The sequence below is a fragment of the Aulonocara stuartgranti genome (assembly GCF_965226115.1).
Source record: "Aulonocara stuartgranti genome assembly, chromosome: 8".
Lineage (NCBI taxonomy): Eukaryota > Metazoa > Chordata > Actinopteri > Cichliformes > Cichlidae > Aulonocara > Aulonocara stuartgranti.
The window spans coordinates 9,761,140-9,781,792 of NC_138959.1; the positions used below are offsets into that span (position 1 = coordinate 9,761,140).

Sequence of the window (20,653 nt, forward strand, 5' to 3'; positions counted from 1 at the left end):
CATCATACGGGGCACGTCTCAAATTAGCTTATTTATCGCCTCTAGCACCTTGTAACATTTTGAGCATACTTGCTCTTCTTCAGACAGTAAAACACATCTTAAATCACCTGTGACAGGTCACATGACTGTGACCAACAAGAACAATAAGAAACACATCTTAGATCTTACACAAACAGATGATAACTGAAGTAATACATGTTGCCGCATCATAAGCCTGAAAAACCAGACATATAAATTCTCAGGCAATATCTGTTGATTAGACAGATTGCAAACCTACTCACCATTTAACCACAGTGTGACATATACATAGTTCTTCTCTCCCAACTTTCCTGTCCATGCACAACTGTCATGTAACACAGTAACAAATCTTTGAAAAAATGACAAGCTGTTATTTTGTTTGTTTGTTTTGTAACAAGAGCTTTTACTCCACATACTGAATGAAGTAGCAAATTCCAACTTGCAGACAGTTTCTTCCATTAAGCACACAGTTGTCATCACTGCATAAGACTGCGTTGTGAGATTTAAGATACAAGTTTCTTCATTTTCTAACCAACTAAGCAAAACATATAAATGCAAAATGTAAGGAAGTCGTGGTTATTTCTTTGGCAGTGAATCCTGTTCTTTGGCTGACACGTAAAACCGAAATCAGTCCGAGAACTTTGAACAGACCACCAGAGGTCACTTTCATTCATATCTGTTTTCACGCACTTTTCCATCTAGATATGTTTTTATAATTCCACAATAAAATAATTACTAACAGTTACATGAAACTGTAGGTCTTCATTTCATTAGGATATTAGTGCAAAGTTCTTTCTCATCACTATAGCAATGCTTTCCAGTTTATCTTTAAGATCCTTCCCTCTGCCTGTTTTCCTCCCTCCAGTGACACAGATTGATTTATCGTGGCTTGTTCAAAGGGTATTCGCTGTAATGTCATTGGCTGAGGGCCTGACAACACCCACCCAACCATAGGGGTGTGTCGGGGGAGGAGAAGAGGGTAGGAAAAGGTAATGGGGGCTTGACGTAAACAGGGCTAGACCCAGAGGACTCATGTGTTGCTCTCCCAGGAAGCACATATGAGTTTAAACCTGGTCTTCCTGCCTTCCTGCGTGAGAACGTTGTGAAACTAGAATGTAAAATGGGATCTGACGAAACTGGACTCTGCCTCCTCCACCTCTTATCTCCACTCTGTGTGGCTGAACACTTGGTGAAACCGCAGTGAACAGGGCTCTGAAGCGATGTGCAAGGCAGCAACGGTCATCTGGGTCACCTTGACAACCAATATGGTTACAGTACACCTAATAAATCTGATGAACTATAGCATGTTGAAAAAGATTACAAAATATTATTTCCCCATGTTTTCTTTGATTATGGTGTTATGTCATGATGTTGTGATTGCTGCGTATGTTATGATATCCTTCATTAAAGAATCAATATTTATAAATATGGACTTATATTGGTTATTAATGTTACTGATCTTCAATTCCCTTTAATTTGTTTTTAAGTTGGCCTATTTCACTTTTCATTGGTTTCTGTATACATGCTTTTAAAAAAGGTGGATGGCCAAAACCTAATTAATAATAACAATAATAATAGTAAGATTTACAATTAACGTCTGTGAGTCTAAGGCTCAGGATTCAGACAACTCTGAGGGCTCTTGGATTTTTATGATGTCACTGAGAGCAGATATTCTTAATATGGTCATTTCAAGCACTGTAAGCACAGGGGGGTCCGCCCACCTGCTATTCAGACCTGTTTGTTCTCAGTCAGAAGAGAACAAAAACAACTTGTTTCAGGAAGTTGATAACCTGAGGGTCTTTACACATAATAGCATATGAAGAAACACTTTTTGCATTGCGAACAGGTAGTTATGTTCCATGCAAAATGTACTCAATGGATTCAAAGATTTTCTGGAGTGGGATTAATTTGTGATTTATTAGTCTAATAAGCTAAAGAAAACGTCAGATATCTTTCGTATTACTGTATATTTGAAAGGTCTTTGTAAAGACATGTATAGTAGCCCTGGGAGGTCGAACGCAATGCAACTTAATCACTTGGAAAAATGCACAACAGAAGTGATTTAAGGGAAACAATAATGTGGCAGAAAAGCTGCGGAAGTGTCAAAAACTAAAACGTGAAGGATTTCGCTGTGACATGCTTAAAAGACCTCTCAGGGCCACTGTAGTTATGATAAGAAATTTACAATTTAGCAAAATAATCCTCTCAGATTCTCTTCAAGAATCCAGAAAAGCTCTACCTCTGGTGACTCTTTCATTAAATCTATCCATAAGTTTCGGATAGTAAAAAGGTAAATACACATTAAAAGTAATATGAATGTTTTTTTATTGTGCTTTTTATGAGCACGTAAATAAAAACTATTGTTGTTGGATGCTTTCCAGAATCACAAGTCACATGAGATGGTTTTGATCCATGCAGAACATTAAGCTGTAGCCAAAACTAAAAAGACTGATGAAAGTTTCAACTAACACTGCGACTGGGTTTGCTTCAGTGACTAGCATTCAACACTAGATGGTGCAAACATTGTTCCCACATTCTGGTGTCACTGCATCAGTGTGAGGATGAGAATGCAAATCATTGCAGGCCTTCTACTTTGAAACTGCAATGAGCTTCCTGAGCCAAGAAAATGTGAAAGAAAATGTACAAATAACATTAAAACATAAATTTGGTTTCATATGTTTGGATAGTGGGACAATGAGATAAGATTAGTTAAAACATTAAATATTTGCTTGATTAATAATTTTACCTTCACATCTGCTGTGATATTGTGTTTCTGTTTATTCTGTTTCTGTTATTCTGTCATACCACTTAGTGACAAAGCTCTAAAAAAAATGACAAGCTGTTATTTTGTTTGTTTGTTTTGTAACAAGAGCTTTTACTCCACATACTGAATGAATTAGCAAATTCCAACTCGCAGACAGCGTTTGACTTTTACATTTCCTTGTTTTTACTTTCCCAGATTTAACAAGAACTACCTTTGCAAAGAAACCTTCCATTAAAAAAAAAAATCTAATGACCAGAGTTATCAGTTGGAGCCAGTATTTTCCAGTGCTAATTACCCAAAGCTAAATGGGCAGAATTTGAACAAAACTACAGGAAAAAGTTGTAAAATCTAAATTTATTCTGGTCATGTCAACAAACGTGCTTAATCAGAACCATTTTCGTGTATGTGCCACCTTTTTCCCTTTAGGCTATCAGCACTGGAGGCACTTGATTCTTTTAGCATCATAGATGAATATGCTGGGAGACTGCATCTTCTTCCAACACTGAGACAGCCAATGTCCTTTGCTGAGTTTTCCCCAAATAAGAGCATCATTTTTGAGATAGTCTCGATTATGTCAGTTTTTGCTTTCAAGTTCCCCCAAGTTATGAAATAAATTGTAAGTTTAATGAAAAATAAGTCTGGAAAGTTCTGTTTCCAATGTTATGACAAAGTCAACGGCCGTTAAGCCTCACAAAAGGTGAAAGCAACTGACATTTATTTACAGATGACTAAGATCCTTGGTGAAAAAACAGCCCATGTTTGTCATTCAATTTAAGCACAACTTAGCAGAGAGACTCCGATTGTACACCTATGATATCATCTTCTTGTTAATCTAATGTTATACGCAGTTATGGGGGTTCTTTTTCATCTCTCACATTTTTTTCTTTTCTGTTTTTGGTTTGAGGTTGCACTTGGTGGAAAAAGTATTTTAAGCTCAGGGTACATCGCTAAAAAAATGTTGAGAAACAATGGTTTGATGCGTAACAAAGCATTATAACTTCAAAGGGTTCAACATATGCTGAAATAAAGTCAGTGAAACACTAGTTTTATATATAACTATGGTGGCTAAAACGACTTTCAGCACAGTTATGTTTTACCAGAGAAGTCTAGACACCGTGAATAACCACATCAGTGCTTCCTGGATCACAGTTACAGCAGAGATGCAAAGGAGGAGCTGAAGAGCATGCTCATTCAGCAGGTGCTATGTTGGTATAACAACATATGTTTGTGAACAGCGGACACAGAGAAATAATTTGGGGTTTTCATAATTTTCTTATTAACAAAACTATATTCATCATGTGTTTTTTGTAAATTTTCGGACTGTTTTCATTTACAGAGAATGTTTTGATTCACTTTGATTCAATAGTAGTAAAACTAACTGAACTGAAACTCGAAACAGCCTGGTGTGTGTGTGTGTGTGTGTGTGTGTGTGTGTGTGTGTGTGTGTGTGTGTGTGTGTGTGTGTGTGTGTTGCGTGCATTTAGAGGCCAAGAGGTTAAAAGTTGACAGAGTTCCCATGAGAACTTTCCTATCGTGTGTTTCTATTCAGGAAGCTGTGGCTTTGACTTGCGTCTACTCACATCTCCACATCAGCACAATGCGTATCTCTCTCTATATAGCCTGTATGTGTGTGTATGTGCATGTCTGTGTGTCTGTGTGCGCGCTGCATTATGGCTGGCAGTCAGATGTCACCCCACGTGTCAGGTGGCTCAGAAGGAAACCCCAAAGGAAGTAAGGTCAGGCCCAGGGAGGTCAAGAAAAAGTCAAACTGCCTGCTTTCATCAACATATTTGAACTCTCAGAACACCCCGTCAACTGACTATCAACCACAGTCTACACCTAGGCTTTCAGTTTTTTGTTTTAGAGAATGAGAAGCTGTCATACTGCAGTAATTCTGCAAAAGTGTAAGACAGAAACTGTGAAGGGAAAAACTCCAAATACAACAACATATCTACCTGAACTAACAAAACATCCTTTTACAAGTTTGTGGATGTAATTAACAAACAACAGTCTAAATCCAAACACTCTTCATCAAATAATGCATACAATAATCTGCATCAAGACACAGAGTCAGCCACTCTGATTTTAAAAGTCAAAAATTTTATGAAATTTGATTAATAGAAATAATCGATGAGGGCTCCCAGAAGGACGGAGGGTTTCGCAGACATCTCTTCAGATCTCGATTTCAATTCAAATATCTGTGGATAGTCTGGTCCAGGGAGAGCTGCAGAGATGGCTGCTCCACACCACTGTGACACACACATGCACACAATATTAAACATCTGTAAATAACAGCACTCTGAGTTGTATTAAAACAGCAACGACAAAAAAACATTCTACCTTCAGAGTTTTCACTTTTATCTGAGTTTTTGCAAAGGAGATATTTTATATTTTATGAATTTCTTTAAAAGAAAGTTCCCAAGTGCTTTGGGAGACAAGATGGAGAAAAAAAACAGCTTATCTCAAAGAAAGATTGTCTCAAAGAATGGATCTCCTAACAGAAAAAGCCAGATCACCATTGACTCTCAACCGATGATTGTGGGTTGCCCAGCAGCTTTAAACCAGGCAAATATGTCAGATGCCAGCTGGCCTTAAAATTCAACAACAACATCAGTTCTAAAATTAACAGTTAACCAGTGAAGTGAAGCCGGAACGGGAGTGATGTGTTGTTTTTTTTATTTTAGTAAGAAGTTTCAGTTCTAATCAGCAATAGTTTGCGTATGAGTTTTACTTATCCAACCCAGAAATGTGCGATTTTCTCTAGATTTCCTTTGAATAAAACTGAGCTGATAAGTTTCCTAAGCTACTTTAACGAGACTGAAAAACTGAACTGAAAAGTTATTCAGTGTGACCTGGTTGTTAAAGCTGATGCCAAAGATTTTACAGTACTGGCCCAACTTTACAGACACGGAGTTCAGGTGCGTCCATGTGAGCGTGTCAGATTCACTGGGGCCAGTAACAATTACTTCAGTTTTAATTATCCATATTTTGTTCCAAGAACTTCTGTATCATCCAGCATTTAATATATTGGATGCAGTCACTCAATGATTTGATTTTAAGAGAATGTCACTGAGGTTAAAATAGACGCGCATCTGTGTGTCATCTGCATAAAAAGGAAAACTCACACCATTGCTGTGGATGACATGCCTCAGGGGTAACATGTATAAAGAAAACAGGAGGTCCAGGCCCAGACTACTGAGGAACCCTACAGGTCATCATACTACATTTCTCTATTAAGACATAATCAACAAATTAATTTTCAATAACTTATCATCCTTAGTTACAGCCTCAAAGATAATAATATGTTGCTTTAAGTTATTCGATTCATATTCTCCCCTTCACAAATAATAGATGCTATGGCGTACAAATCTACCTGCAAACACCTTTTTTAATCCCTTTCCATTAGCACGTTTCCATTTGGGACATCAGTGCTCCAGGTTGTGCAAACACCCTGGATGTTATAAAGACCTGTGGTAGGCATTTTTGTGGACTGGTTGAAATTGGTTGACCATTAATCACTGAAAGGATCGTTTATTGTCAGAGTCGCATGTTGGAAGTTAATGCATCACTGTAGTCTGGGTAAACCACCAGAAATGATTCTTAAAATTGATTTGGGTTAAGAGATAGGGCCTGGTCCTGGGTCAGGAGGTGACAATGGAGCTACCAATCTGGTTAGAAATAAAGCCAATAACATGTTTACTGTGATGGCCATGCTAAATCAAAGCGGTTTCAAAAATAATGCACACACCTGAGGACGTAGGTAACGCTGAGGATGCAGAGCGGCTGGGGGATGCCAGGTCTGGACCTGGAGGGTCGGACGCTGGGGATGACAGCACTGTGACTCTCCACCCAGACGTAACCTCCACCTTTCACCAGCATCCTGTACTGACCGCTGACTGACTGGTTCTTCAGACACACTGCGGGGAAATACGTTAAGTTAGTTAGTTAAGTATTTATAGGAGTGTAGTGTGTGCGCGTGCACGTCTGTGTCTGTGTGTCAGTGCTTACGGTTTAGATGATTTTTGTTCAAACAGCTTGTGTCCAGTGCGTGACAGAGATCATAGATGGAGCGGCCCAGCAGCTCCTCAGGTCTGTAGCCCAAAAGAGAAGTCACTCTGCACACACAGAAACACACACGAGGCAAAATGATTTTATTTTGCAAGTCAGCAACACTGAGGATTAAAATCATGTTAATAAACCAGTCACTGTTGCCTTTACAAACAACTGCACAGTTTTCATACAGTCACACATTATGCTGTGCACTCATTCTCAGCTGGCAAGGGTTTGCATTATAACCACAGAGTTGTTTATATAAACATAGGTCAGGCCCTGAAATGTGTTACACTGAAGGTTATTAACTACCAATCTGCTATAACTATGACATATCAGGATTTTCTAACCAGAATCATAATGAAACTTGTTTTAATGATTTCTACTTTAATGTTTGAACTGTATAGTGTAGCCGATTTTTTGGTTGAGCTTTCTTGGCTGAGGGTTCAGATAGAACACTTAATGCAGCACAGTTTTTAAATGAAATTGGCTCCGAATTGGCTTCGAAAATTGTCCCTTTTTGAAAAAATATAATTTCATAATATCCAGCACTGCATAATAAGATTACCAGACATGTTCCTGTTTTTCAACTTAACATCCTGCATTCATTTTAAATGTATTAAAGTAATATATATGGTGGTTAAAAATGCTTCTGCATGGGGGTTTTTTTGTTGGGGTTTTTTTCCCGTTGTTACTTATTTCCGCTTATTCACAAGCACTAATTAATCTAAGCTACTAGTTGAAGAGTAATTACAAAAAGACAATCCTTTTAATAAACAACAAATTCCACCTTTGGTTGAATGCATGTACACACCTCTGGTCACAATAGGTAAACCTCATGTCCATGCTGTGCTGGCTGGTGAAGGTGTATCTGCTGAGCAGGGTGTGTGAGAGAGGCAGAGGCCGACAGGTCAGGAGCAGACAGGAAACTGCAGACGGGTCCACGCACACCTTTGCTCGGCCCTGACAGTGCAGAACCTGAACTCACAGAGTTGGAAATGGGAGGTGTGATAAAAAATCATCATGATGTAGACCAGGGGGCCATTTTTAAAAAAGATATTTTTAAGCGATACTGTTTCTCACGAACCTTCCAAGTAGCCGACTTGAGGTTGGCGGTTCTTCCTCTGTGAGTCAGAGCACTTTTTATCCTCATGACAAAGTCCCTCTTCTCACCGTACCAAACTTCCTCTAAAAATAAGTAATTAATTTAGCCACATGGACAAAGCTGTATGATTATATACTCACTGGACACTTTGTTAGGTACAATATGCTAAACCACCTTTATGGCTTCAGAACTTCTTTAGTTGCCGGTTTATCAGCTACGCATCAATGATGGGAATCTCCCATTCCATTGAAGAGATGTGGTGACTGTCGAGACTATTTGAGTACAGTGAACTCATTTTCATGTTCAGGAAACCAGCTTGAGATGATTTGAGCTTTGAGACAAGAACCTGTCATCAGTACATGCTCAATGGAAATAGTCAGATAGGCTCTGGTGTTTAAAGTGCGTCATTTGGTTCAGTGGGTCATAAAGGGCCAAAAGTGTGACGAGAAAAGATCCCCCGCACTATTATACGTCCACCACCAGACTGAAATGTTGATTCAAGGCAGGATAGATCCATCCTTTAATGTTGTTTACACAAAATCATGACCATACCATGTGAATGTTGCAGCAGAAACTGACACTCATCAGAGCAGGTGATGTTTTTATAATCTTCCTTGTCCCATTTTGGTGAGTCCGGCAGAAGTGGCACCCAGTGTGGTCTTCTGCTGCTGTAAACCAGTTGCTTCAAATTAACATGTTGTGGATTTAGAGATGCTCTTCTGCGTGTCTTGGATGCTACGAGTGGGTATTTGAGTTGCTGTTTTAATGCTCAGTTTGAACTTCCGTGGGTCGCCTTGACAACATCTACATGCCTAAATGCACAGAGTTGCTGCCGTGTGATTGGCTGATTAGCTATTTGCTTTGAAATGGTGTCCAACATATATGAAAAACGTATATCCTTGATGTTCAAATACCCACCTGCTGTTAGACGCAGATTACTTCTGATTTCTTCATGGTCACAGGGATGAGTATATTCAAAAATGTTGTGTCCCATCAACTCAGTCTTTGAGAAAACATAGAAGAGTATTTCAGTCCTGAATCCTACTGGTTATTTAAAAGAATAGTAAGAATATATGTGGGTTTATTTACCTGAGTCAGGCCCATGTACTTGCTGACATTGTCAGACAGAAAGATCATGTCTCCCTCAGTGGACAAGACCATGACAAATCCCTCCAAGATCCCCAGGTACATGTTTGTCTCCTGCGAGGCTTCGAATTCCTCTGTGTCTTTCTCCTCTTCGTCCTGTGCTCCGTCACAGCCGCTCTGTTCATCTCCACCTTCCACCGCTTGCTGATATGTTATCATGTGCCTACTCCCGGCATTTATCCCATCATTTTCTAAGACAAACAGAGTGTTTTTTATATGACAAAGCTTTCTAGTCTACATTTTCAGTGGATAACAAAAGATGCGTTTCCTTTTTCATTTTGTGTGTTTGCTTCAGCTGTTAGTACTTGTGTTATCTTAGACTTCCTCTTTCTAAAACCAATCTGAATCTAAAACCCACAAGCCCGTTGAATTTTTTTTCTTCACTTTTTTTTTGCATCTCCACATTTTAACAATGTATTAATCTGAAAACCTTTTAAGTAAGCAGAAAAAACTACACGAGCCTGTTATCCTAACTTGTCTTTATTAGTCCAGTTCCTTTTTATGAATAGTGTAACCCTTGTTAATTTTTTGTATATACAATTGACAGATGTTTTCTAAATGCAGCACGTGCGGCAAAGCATCAAATTTTATAGGTGTCTAATTTTAAAGAGATGGCCAAGGTGTCTGCTCACAACACGGCTGTGCAGAACTGACAGATTGTGGTTTTTAGCTTTCTTGAGAACTGATGATCTAAACGGCACGACTGAGTGAAATTAACTCACACAGGAAACAAAAGAAAAAACAATTTGACAAAAACAAAAACAAAAGCAAAAACAAAAACGGGTGTGCTTCTCTGCTCTGTGAGAACCAGCTTGAGTTTTAGATTTTCAGAGTGACTAAATCATTTTGGTTTTTCACACATATTTAAATATCTGCCGTGCTAAGACTTGGTGTTGGGGTTAAGTTATGGTAGTGGTTTGTGGACACTGAGCCACTGGAAGTGGGGCACTGAAAACCACATAATAATAATAATATTAAAATATTAAATCAAGTTGAATTAACCCAATATTCTGGGATGAAGGGATGAAAACATGAATTTGCACATGGCCTTACATAACCCTTTCATACTGCTCATATTTCATGTCCAAGTGTGGAGCCAAGATTTGACTCAGAACTACAACTCTGTACAAATAGTCTCTGTGATGGTAATAAATAGAGGATTAATCTATTTATTAGATGTAAGAGAAAAAGAGAAAAAACACTGTAATCACCAAACCTCATGTCCTAAGACAGCCATAATGATTTAAATGTATTTTACTGAACGTGAACTGTCGAGCTTTATTATATAACCATTACAGCTGTTAACCATTTCCTCACTCTTACATCATTAAAACTGCCATTTATAATTATCAGTGTTAATTAGAGATTAATTGTTAGTTGAAACACACAAAATGCTTAAAAAAAGGATTAGTCTGCACATTAAAAGCATCAGTAGGAAATCTTGCATGTGGGACTCACACGTGTGTTTTCCACACTCACTGAACTGGCAGCTTGGTTAGCTTCATAATCTCAAATAGTTTCAACTCGAATCAGACTGATTTCAGACTTTAATTCTAACTTGTTTATTTTTAGATTATTTTGCTCCGTTGTGGGTGCTCACGTGATGTCCTTGCATTTGTGTTGTGCTTTTTTAGTTCTTCTGACCACACAAAGCACTTTTAGCTACAACTCACACTTTAACCACACATTAATACACCGCCTTATTCCATCTATTTCAAGCACTTTATTCTGCCTCACATCCACAACCAGTTTCGAATCACCAGTTAACCTAACATGGATGTCTTTGAACCGTGGGAGGAGACGAGGAGACGGGCCAAAAGGAAACTGAAGGAAACCCCTGAAGGCCCAGAGAGCACACGTACACTCCACACAGAAAATTTAAACCAGGAACTGTGAGGCAACTGTACTAACCACTCCACCGCCATGCCGAAAAATTTCAGATCTTGTGTTTGTGTCAACAGATCCTGTGACCCCTGTACGACTGCTCTTCCTTATGTGCTCCATATATGATCACTCTTATGCTGTTTTACTCTTACTCTGTTAGCAGATTTCTTTGGGTCAGGTGGTAGAGCTATGAGCTCCCCCTAATACTTCCATCAGAGTATGAATATGAGTGTGTGAATGTGTGGTTAACGGCAACTGGGTTTCGATAAAAGGCTTGTGTATGAATGTGTGAATGAGGCTTGGAGGAAGAAAACACTTTAAATGCTAAAACTGAGTAGAGAAACACCATATACAATTGTGTTGAGGTCCACCTTGAACTGTCACTACTGTCCCATATGAAATACACATAGACATGGCATGCACAGTTGCAGGATTCCCTAAAATTGATGTAAAATCCATTTGTAAAATATTTTTAGCACCTGTTAGTCATGTTAGTCATTTTCTGTGTGTTTCAGGTCACTTTAGAAACATTTAAAGCATTTGTGCTGCTATTAAATGTCAAAACAGGTCAAATTTAACCCAAACACAAGCTGAATTTAAAGCGGATGGATTGACTGTTGTGAGACAGGCGCAGAGCAAACACAAAGACTCCTGGGATTCTTGGCAGGATAATGGATTGATAAATAAATAGGCCAGACACACCTCAGCAAGAATTAAATAGTTTAAACAGCCCAATTGCATGTATTTATTTATGGATATCACCTTAATGGAAATCTGTTTGTATTATGAAACGCATTATTTTTGAACAGCACTGTTAACACTTCAGTTTTAGCTATTTTTGTGCTTGTTCTCTACACTTTGTGAGCTATTTGGGGGGGGGGGGGTTGTATGAATTTCCCAGATTTCAGGAGAAATAAAGGAAACAAAGCATTTACATCATTTGAAGGTTTTCTCTATATTTCACTATATTTTCTCTAAAGCCTGCAAACTAATATCAGTGCCGAGTACATAAATGGTGCCATAAATATGTAAATGCGTATATTTACTGACTTCAAGTGGTGTTTTTCTCCTTGTGATTCAGTTTGCTCTGAGTGTATCTCACACACAGAGGCCAGTGTTAAATGTCTTCACATGTGCGCTGTTACCTTTGAGCAGAGTGTGCATGCGTATGTAGCTGAGGGTCAGGCGAATGACGGAGGGCTTGTCCAGGTGAGCTCTGACGGAGGGCTGCAGCGGCAGGAGGCGAGACAAATCCCCAAACACGTCAGACTCCACTCGCCGTCTCCTTCGAGCAGCCTCACGGCTGATCGCTCTTCAGAAAGCAGAAGTCAGGAAATGCAAAGAAGGCTGAACTAAATTTCTCTCAATCAAACTTACATCAGATTTTACTACCTAAAATTAAGTTAGGTAAGTTTATAAACACCATTTTACTGCAAGTATGCTCTATGCTGCACACAACATAGATACATATAAACTAGAGAAAACTCACTCATTTAGTCACTAAAGTAAAAGTGAGATGATACTGGATGAAGTGCATTTTCTCAAAGACTATTTAAAATGTACTCTCTTTGATATCGGAAGATAATATTGTTCATTTTCTGCATTTTGCCTGCTAATGTTGTGACTCTGCAGACTTGGATTCTGTGTTCAAACTGATGTAAGGAAAAATAAAGAAATAAATAAAGTGACATTGTTCCTCAGCTTTACAGGAACTGTAAAAACAGTCATGTTTCAGCTTCATCACACTGTGAACTTTTGACATAATCTGTGTGAGTTTAGAGAATTTCTCAATATGTGACACTTCTTCAATCTCCATGCTTATTCCTACTTCACCTTCAGTGTTTTTACTGCTAACATTGCCTCATTTCTACTGAAAGATTTGATTCCAGAGCTTTACCTTGAAGTATTTGAATTCTATCTTTTGCAGTTTTTAGTGTCTTTGTTTTTTAATAGTTCCCCCACCACTGATGAAGAGATGTGGAAGGTCAACAGTGCACCGTGGTTAAGATCTGAGGCATCCAGAGTGGCCACAGCACTCTCTTTGACCTCACTTCTTTACCTCAGTTAGCTGGCAACTCACTTAAACTTGATCTATTAAGATTTATTGCTGCCAAATGAATGCCCCTATGAACAAAGCAACACGCTGCTTTACCTTCTCTTCTCCTTGTCAGCTGTCATCGTGCCTCGCAGATGTCTCGCATGGTGAATGACGGCTCAGGAAAGCAGGCGCGATGGCAGCAGGAGTTCACGGCACAACAGCGAATCTCTGCACTGCAATTTGCACCATCACAGGTAGACTAGTTCATCAGACAGGCAATTAGACCCACAGTGCTGCACAGATGACTTGAATGGATTCCAAACAGTCTCATCTCCCCTTGGCATGCAAATTACCTAGAGGGCTCCAAAAGTGATGATAGGTCAGCCTTGATGAGAAGCATCTCCCTCCCCTCTTCTTTCCTCCTCCCTCCACTCCACCCTCCCTCCCCTCTTCTTCTTCTCTTACATAAACTTTTGAGCATCCCACAGATTTGCCTCTGAACAGCAGCAGGTTAGAATCGATTAAAGCAAAGAAGGGGAAAAGAACAATAAGAAAAAGACACAATGTAGTCTGGGATTGATGTAGACAGCTCAGTGTTTTATTGGAATCAGACCAGACAGGACTAGCCCGGCTGTTGCACTACATTTTGGCACAGAGTAAGATAGTGTGACCAGGTGCACAAAGCTTCACTACACATCAACTCTACTGCACAGAGAGCAACCAGCTCATCTTCAGATCACTGTACAGTACGCAACAGTCCTTCTGTGTTTAGTGTGTGTGTGTCTGCACAATAGAAAGTGAGAAGAAGGGGGAGGTGGAAAAGGAGCTAGTCTGTATTGGTGCTTATTGTGTATGTGTGTGTGTGTGTGTGTGTGTGTGTGTGTGTGTGTGTGTGTGTGTGTGTGAAGTGAGAGGTAATTCAGCTGCTGGCTCTCAACACGTCTTATCAACCCGGCTGTAACAGACCTATAATAGTATAGTTATAGTATTATGCACAAAGGATTTCTCCAGATACACTTTACAATAATAATAATAATAATTCGATTTAGAATAAAAAAGAGAGAAAGAGCGAGCGAGAGAGAGCAATAAGAAAGAAAAAGCCATTCTTGAAAACATAAAGAGCAAAAGTCAGAAAAAATAAAGCGTGTGGTTTTGGCTGAAAGAGCTGCTGGATGTGGAAAAGGGGAATTGGTGCTTTGAAATAGAGTGCAAGGAAAGGGAAAACACTGACGGTTGCTATGGAAATGCTAAAAAACAGACAGAAAAGGGGAAAAAAGAAATTCACACATTCGCACGCATGAAAATATACATTCACAATAATAATAATAATAACAATAATATTAATAAAAAGGCCCACATTCACACAAAAAGGGCAGACCAAATCTCTGAACCTAACAGACGGATGAAATAGCTGGAAATGGGGCTTTTCACTGCTACACAGGCCGCCTCTAACACTCTGCTCGACATAATTAGTTCGATAGCCTGTAACTCGTAAGCTCGACATTCACTTTGTACACAAAGGACAGAGAATGAGTGAATACTTCAGTCATACCATAATCCAACAAAAACAATTTAAAAAACACATTTTGAGGAAGAAAAAAACCACATACACACACACACACGCGCACATGAACAAACAAACCATAAAATATATATAGTCAGGGTATTGCACAAAAGGGGATTTGGCCCTAACTGGTCCACAATAAGGACAGTAATAACACAGGTAGGGTGCTTGTCCATGCGCCACGACGCTCCTTTAATAGCAGACAACACCAGCACGATACAGCCACTCAACACAGGCTATATACAAGCCTCTGCATCCAGCACCCACAGTCCACATGTGTACAGGTGCCGGGGAGAGAAGCAGTGTAGGTGTGTGTATGTGTGTTTGGTTTTGTCTGAGCGTGTGCAGTGACCTTGTACTGTAGGAGTGCGCGAGGGCACGTAAAACTTGGGATTGTAGTGTTTGTACGCACGTGAGCGTGTCGATGTGTGCGTGCGTTTGTTTGTGAGAGCGTGTGCATATTCATATTTAAATTCATATTCATATTCATAATGAACCCAGGCAACAACAACAACACAATGCAAGTAAATTATATCTCAAAAGTAACAACAGCCAATAGCTTCAAAGTAAAGGACTGACCGTGTGTGTGTGTTTGTGTGCGTGTGTGATTTGTAAAGGGATTTTATGGATCTATGGAGTGTCAGCATGTGTGAGTGCGTGCATACCGAGTTTAGCGTGGCTGGATCTGTGTGTATTTGTGTATGTGTTAGGTATGCGTCTCCTCGGGGGCGCAGTAGGAGAAGTCCTTGAACTCCTCCTGGTTGATCTGTCGGATAATGGCCTCGTCCGTGGGCGTCAACACGGGGTCCTCCTTGGTGAAATCCTGGTCGAAGTTATTCACATCTCGTTTGGTCTTCTGCAGACGCATGCACACGAAAACACACACACAAAGGCACGGACGGAGGGAAGGATGTCAGAGAACGTTCAAAATTACATGACAGCGACACCTTCTGACCACTGTGACTTACTGTTCCTTGAAAGGTGCTCTCTTAGGGGGTCTTTAATTAACACGCCACAAACCTTTTAAATCTAGCATTAGCAAAATTGGGATTTCAAGCCTTTTAAGCTACTTTTAGAGACTAAATGGCACAGTCTTTCTTTCACAAACAAAATGAATAAACACATATTAAAATTAAAGTAATTCAGTACACCGAAAGACTTTTTAAAAACACATATTTACTTGTTTTTGAATGATTGACAGAGACAGAGTGCGCTTAAAGCCTGCCCATTCTGGAGGGGGAAGCAGGTCATGACTCTCAGTTGACCTCGTAGTATGTGAACTTCCCTTTTTCGATTCTGCCAGCAAACAACTGAATGGGTGACTGTGTCCAAACCTTTGACTGGTACTGTGAGAATTACTCAACATAACGAATTGAGATACTTTTTCAATCTCCGTGCTTATGCCTACTTTAACTTCAGGCTTTCTAGGCTTTAAAATTCCTGAAAGCTAACCTGAAGACTTTTGACAGCATAGTAATAAAGGTGTTGATGTTGAATTTTATATTTGAGACAAAAAGAGACGTACAGTATTAAAAAACAATCCCAGATGAAAGTCTACGATGCAACTTGACACCAGCAGAGATGGTGGTGAAAATATAACAGCCACCGCAGGGCTTTAAAACCTTATTTGACTGGTCCCACTTACCCTAATGTTTCAAATACTTTGCTAACATTAGCTTTTTAACAACTAACTGCAAATGGGGTGATAAAATAAACCTCAAAGTACAGGTACAAAGAACAAAGTACAAAGAACAGGTCCCCCAACTCGGCAGTAGAGGCAGGAATTACCAGAGAGGATGGCAGTGCATGAAATATGCCCTCATGTTTACAGTATTCATAGAATATTTTACTTTCACATGACACTCCTTACAAATCCATCTCCTTTGTCCCTTTCTTGTTAAAAAAGGCAACATCTCTGATTTAAACACACAGCACTTCTCTCAGGCCTCCATCTTTGTTTTACCAACTTCCAAATGAAACCCAAAACTCAACAGCACCACCTGGTGGACTAAGAAAAAGAAGCATTTTTTTTTTGGCTGTGTGCTGCTCTCTTTAGTTTAGCCATTGCCAGGTAATGTTAGCGAATATTACCTGAACATTGCAGCTTATGTTTCGTTCTGCTACAGTTGAGATTTTGGCTGAATGATAAATTAGTATTTTTTGAGTATTTTGCTAGTTTGCTGGTGTAGTTCCTGCTCAGTATATGTCATGTATATAGTCTTTCAGCATTCCAAGTAAATTTAAAACTAAAGAATAATAATTCGGATACCTATCCACAAGTTCACAAAACTACTGAGCCTTGAAAAATGTTTAGTATCAAATACACGATGCATTACTGAAGGTTTATGTGTGAAATAGCTGCATGTAAAACTGTGGCCTGTGTGAGTTCGTGCAGAGTGTGTGTCTCTTACAATCCGGGGTTTAAAGGGTGGTTTGACTTTTCTCTGCTCCAACAGTACCCAGTCGATCTCTCTGAAGAAGGCGTGGGTCTTGATGGCCTCCTCGCCACCCTGGCTCACGACGCAGCCCAGACGCTTGGCCGGGTTCTTTGTCATGAACTGCACAAATAAAACATTTGTATTTTTGGACTTATTCTTCCAGAAAAGCAGGACCTTGAAAACTATTAGCTGTGGTTTAATCCATAACAAAATACACTTCACATCTTTGTTTGCACAAGTAAAGACAAAGGATTCGGGATTGAGGAGATAAGGGGGGGAGCATTTTGGTGCTAATAATAGAGCTGAGGCATAAACGGCTCTTTGTTTTTAGCATCCACAGAGTCACTGGCAGAGTGATCAAACAGGTCAGCAGAGTGCCGGTGTTATTTACCGCGTTGCTTTTGTTCTACTGTCTGTTCGGCATTATAAGAGCACTTTGTGATTCACTGCAGTTTTATGACTGCATTTAACCTTTTTTTAATTCTCCTCAGTGTCCGAGGAAAGTGCAGCATGACACCTTTGCATCAAGTGCACTTTGAGTTTGATTTGCTCGTGTGACGCTCTGAGGATAGAAATCTGAATGAAAGTTAAAACGGTGACCACAAGACTGAATTCTTCTCTTGCAGGAACAGTTTTTGTTAATTGAGATGCTGTTGTGTTAAAGCTTGGCCAAGTCTGGGCTGGAATTGAGCCTTTTAGACATTGAAGTTTGTTTTTTGTTTAACTTAACTTCAACTTATCTGCATCGTTACACTCGTTACAGTGCTCATATAGCCGTTCTACATTTCTCTTCATAGCACGTTTAATAAATGTTGGTTGTCCATGTTAAAATACACAAGTACTTTATTAGTACATTCACTCCCAACCACTCATAGGAGGTGGCTGCTGCTCCCTGAGCCTGGTTCTGATGGAGAGTTTTTCCTTTCCACTGTTGCCAAGTGCTAGCTCATAGTGGGGTTATCTGATTGTTGGATTTTTTCTGTATTACTGTAGGGCCTTTACCTGACAGTATAAAGCACATTAATAAGGAGACTGTTATGATTTGGCACTATGTGAATAAAACTGAACTGATTTTAATTGATTTTGATCAAAATCTCCTAAATACAGTTAAAATAAACTAAGCTTTCCTTGTAGAATCAAAAGAAATTGGTGATGAGAGCGTCCCAAGAGCTTACCAGTCCTACAAAAATGTCAGATAATGTTGGGAGAGACAACACGTACCGCTCGGAGAATAGAAACAGCCTCTTTGCTGAGCCACACGGGGTAGAGGACATCGTCGTGGAGAATCGACTCAAACAAGTCGTCTTCATTATCGGCTTCGAACGGAGGCTGTCCGGCCATCATCTCATACATCAGCACCCCAAGGGCCCACCAGTCCACAGAGGCTCCGTACTCCAGCTCCTGCAGGATCTGAATTCAACCAAATGACACAGCTCAAGATGATTACGAGGAAATACATTTCTGCTTGCGTGACATCCTGCAAACAGATCCATTGAGGTGAAGAGCCTCAATAGGATGTACTTTATTCCACTTTAAGTGGTGTAGAAAAGCCAAAACAATGGATAGACCTAACTAATGTCATCAGCAGCAAGAGTGAAAGGGAAACTGAACTACTTAAAGATCATCTCCATACATGTTTAAGAGAGATAAAAAGTCTCTGCATTGAATAATAATTTATCTTTCATATGCGTTTTGACTTCTTAAAAGCATATCTACTTAAAAATTATGCAAATAAAAGTCCCTTGAAATGCTTTAACTGCTGCACACAAGTTTTCTTCAACTTCAGTGTCCACCTTCAGCTGATGTGCACAAACACAGACTTGTGTAATACCCATGATAAGTGATTGCACTCAGATGCGTCATGAACACTTGGCACTTCGGCCGGTGACATTTTTAGGCAATTTATCCAAAAAGTGTTTGATTGATTCCTTAACAAAGACTAAACATTATATTTGTAACCAAGGGGACTGAGAGTCCCCCAGAAGTTAATGACCCCACAGCAAGCACGGTGGTGGAGCCAATAAATGCTTGTGATGACAGCGAAGTCATATGACCCTGAAATGAATGAAGATTGTTCCCTTTCGCACTGAGCAACAGAGCCGGATGTTGATTGTTGTTAATATGATTGTTAGTCCTGACTAAAAGGGAGCTAAAGTTGGATAGACAGCATAAGATATGCACAACTTCTGGGTCTAAAATGTGGCCCAAAACTCTGCTGTGACCTAAACCTGTATTTTTTTTAATGGCCAGCAGGGGGCAGTGCAGCAGGCTGCAAAAAATGCTTACAGCTGCATAGAAATCGGCTCCCTTATTTTTGAATTCAGAAAACACTTTCTAATGAACTTATGGGCTCAACTTCAAATTCCAGTTCACACACGGTTAAAAAATGAAGCCATTTGGTAAATTATAGTCATTATTAGGACCAGACAAGTGGTTTGTGGGGTCCTCGGCTACAGTCTGTCCGTCACTCGTCATGAGGTTTTAAAACAGCAAGACAGCAAAAATGAAAAGCACTCAGCTCATGGGACTTCCATCTTTGATACATCAGTACAATACTGATAAGTCTGAATCTGTGATTTTAACTTAGCTCAGATTAATGTTATCAGGACAGATGTTCAAATATCCAGGTGAAATATAATGTTGTTAATAGCTAATAGCTACTTAACAATACAAGGGTAAGAATATCGACCATTATACCCTATCAACATAAAGAAGTGCAGGCCCTTGAGTTAATCTCACCTCAGGGGCAATGTAGTCCGGGGTGCCACAGAAGGTGGTGGTAGTGACTCCGTTAATGATGCCCTCTTTGCACATACCAAAGTCTGCCAGCTTACAGTGACCCTCAGCATCCAAGAGGATGTTATCCAGCTTCAGATCCCTGTAACAGAAAGACACAGATACGCTATTAGCACCATCTACTTTCTAGGAAAGTTTGGTTCACTGGGGGAGGTGCATGCAATGTAAACAGATAATAAGCACTGATGTTTTCTATGGCTTTTCGTACCAAAATAAAAAGCAAAATATAAATATATATTTTCTCTTTGACAGTTAAGAGTGACCTTGATAGAAAAACCAAACGAGGACAGCAGGGTGTTTACCTATAGATGACTCCGTTACGGTGCAGAAACATAAGGGCTGAGGTGACTTCGGCAGCGTAGAACCGAGAGCGAGGCTCATCGAACTTCCTGGATCGTTGAATCTGGAACATCAGATCTCCTCCATTCACATATTCCATTACAAAGAACAAACGGTCCTGCAGACAGAGGGAGGGACGGAGTGGTATTAGACAGGAGAAATGCAGTCAGCTGTTGAATCTGTACGTTTTGCTTCACACGTCAGCCTACCCGTGTCTGGAAACAGCAGTACAGCTGGGTGAGGTAGGGGTGTCGACGGGCGAGGGCCAGGATGCGCTTCTCGGTCATGGTGCAGTCCACGTCGTCGTCCTGCAGGATGACGTCCTTCTTCAGAACTTTAACGGCGTAAACGTCTTCTGTCCCCTTCAGCTCCGCCAGCATCACCTGGATAAGAGATGCGCAGTATGAAACGGCAAAAATTTGTTTATTCCGCGATCTCAGCGTTAACACCTTTTTCTTTTTACGGGGCATTCGTTATCTGTGGGTGTTTCGAATTGTAGGCATCTTGCATT

General features: G+C 39.9%; 2 protein-coding genes across 2 annotated transcripts in view; both read right to left on the bottom strand.

Moving 5' to 3' along the window:
• Positions 1-2,396: 2,396 nt before the first annotated feature.
• LOC309713443 (endothelial PAS domain-containing protein 1-like) lies at positions 2,397-13,378 on the bottom strand. Its single transcript, XM_082545082.1, has 9 exons — positions 13,120-13,378; positions 12,113-12,279; positions 9,027-9,274; positions 8,856-8,940; positions 7,920-8,020; positions 7,647-7,810; positions 6,791-6,897; positions 6,531-6,699; positions 2,397-5,031 (listed from the first exon to the last, which is right to left on the bottom strand). Exons 1-9 carry the CDS (start codon positions 13,143-13,145, stop codon positions 4,968-4,970), a joined length of 1,131 nt encoding a protein of 376 aa, XP_082401208.1. The 5' UTR covers positions 13,146-13,378; the 3' UTR covers positions 2,397-4,967.
• Positions 13,379-13,581: 203 nt separating this feature from the next.
• Positions 13,582-20,653, bottom strand: part of LOC309712490 (protein kinase C epsilon type-like) — a 53,514-nt gene continuing 46,442 nt past the window's right edge. The window contains exons 10-15 of the mRNA XM_082543307.1: positions 20,352-20,525; positions 20,106-20,260; positions 19,747-19,885; positions 18,229-18,417; positions 16,981-17,127; positions 13,582-15,425 (exon numbers count right to left, since the gene is read on the bottom strand). Of these exons, the coding sequence (XP_082399433.1) occupies positions 15,276-15,425; positions 16,981-17,127; positions 18,229-18,417; positions 19,747-19,885; positions 20,106-20,260; positions 20,352-20,525 (954 nt within the window). The 3' untranslated portion in view covers positions 13,582-15,275. The remainder of the gene's footprint in view (positions 15,426-16,980; positions 17,128-18,228; positions 18,418-19,746; positions 19,886-20,105; positions 20,261-20,351; positions 20,526-20,653) is intronic.

Bases quoted from the DNA above. Each gene is read 5' to 3' on its own strand.
- LOC309713443 (XM_082545082.1), bottom strand. From the start codon at position 13,145: ATGACAGCTGACAAGGAGAAGAGAAG. The intron at 9,275-12,112 runs GTAACAGCGCAC...TGTTTGTCTTAG, and splicing joins CATGCACACTCTGCTCAAAG to AAAATGATGGGATAAATGCC. The intron at 6,700-6,790 runs GTAAGCACTGAC...ATTTCCCCGCAG, and splicing joins GAACAAAAATCATCTAAACC to TGTGTCTGAAGAACCAGTCA.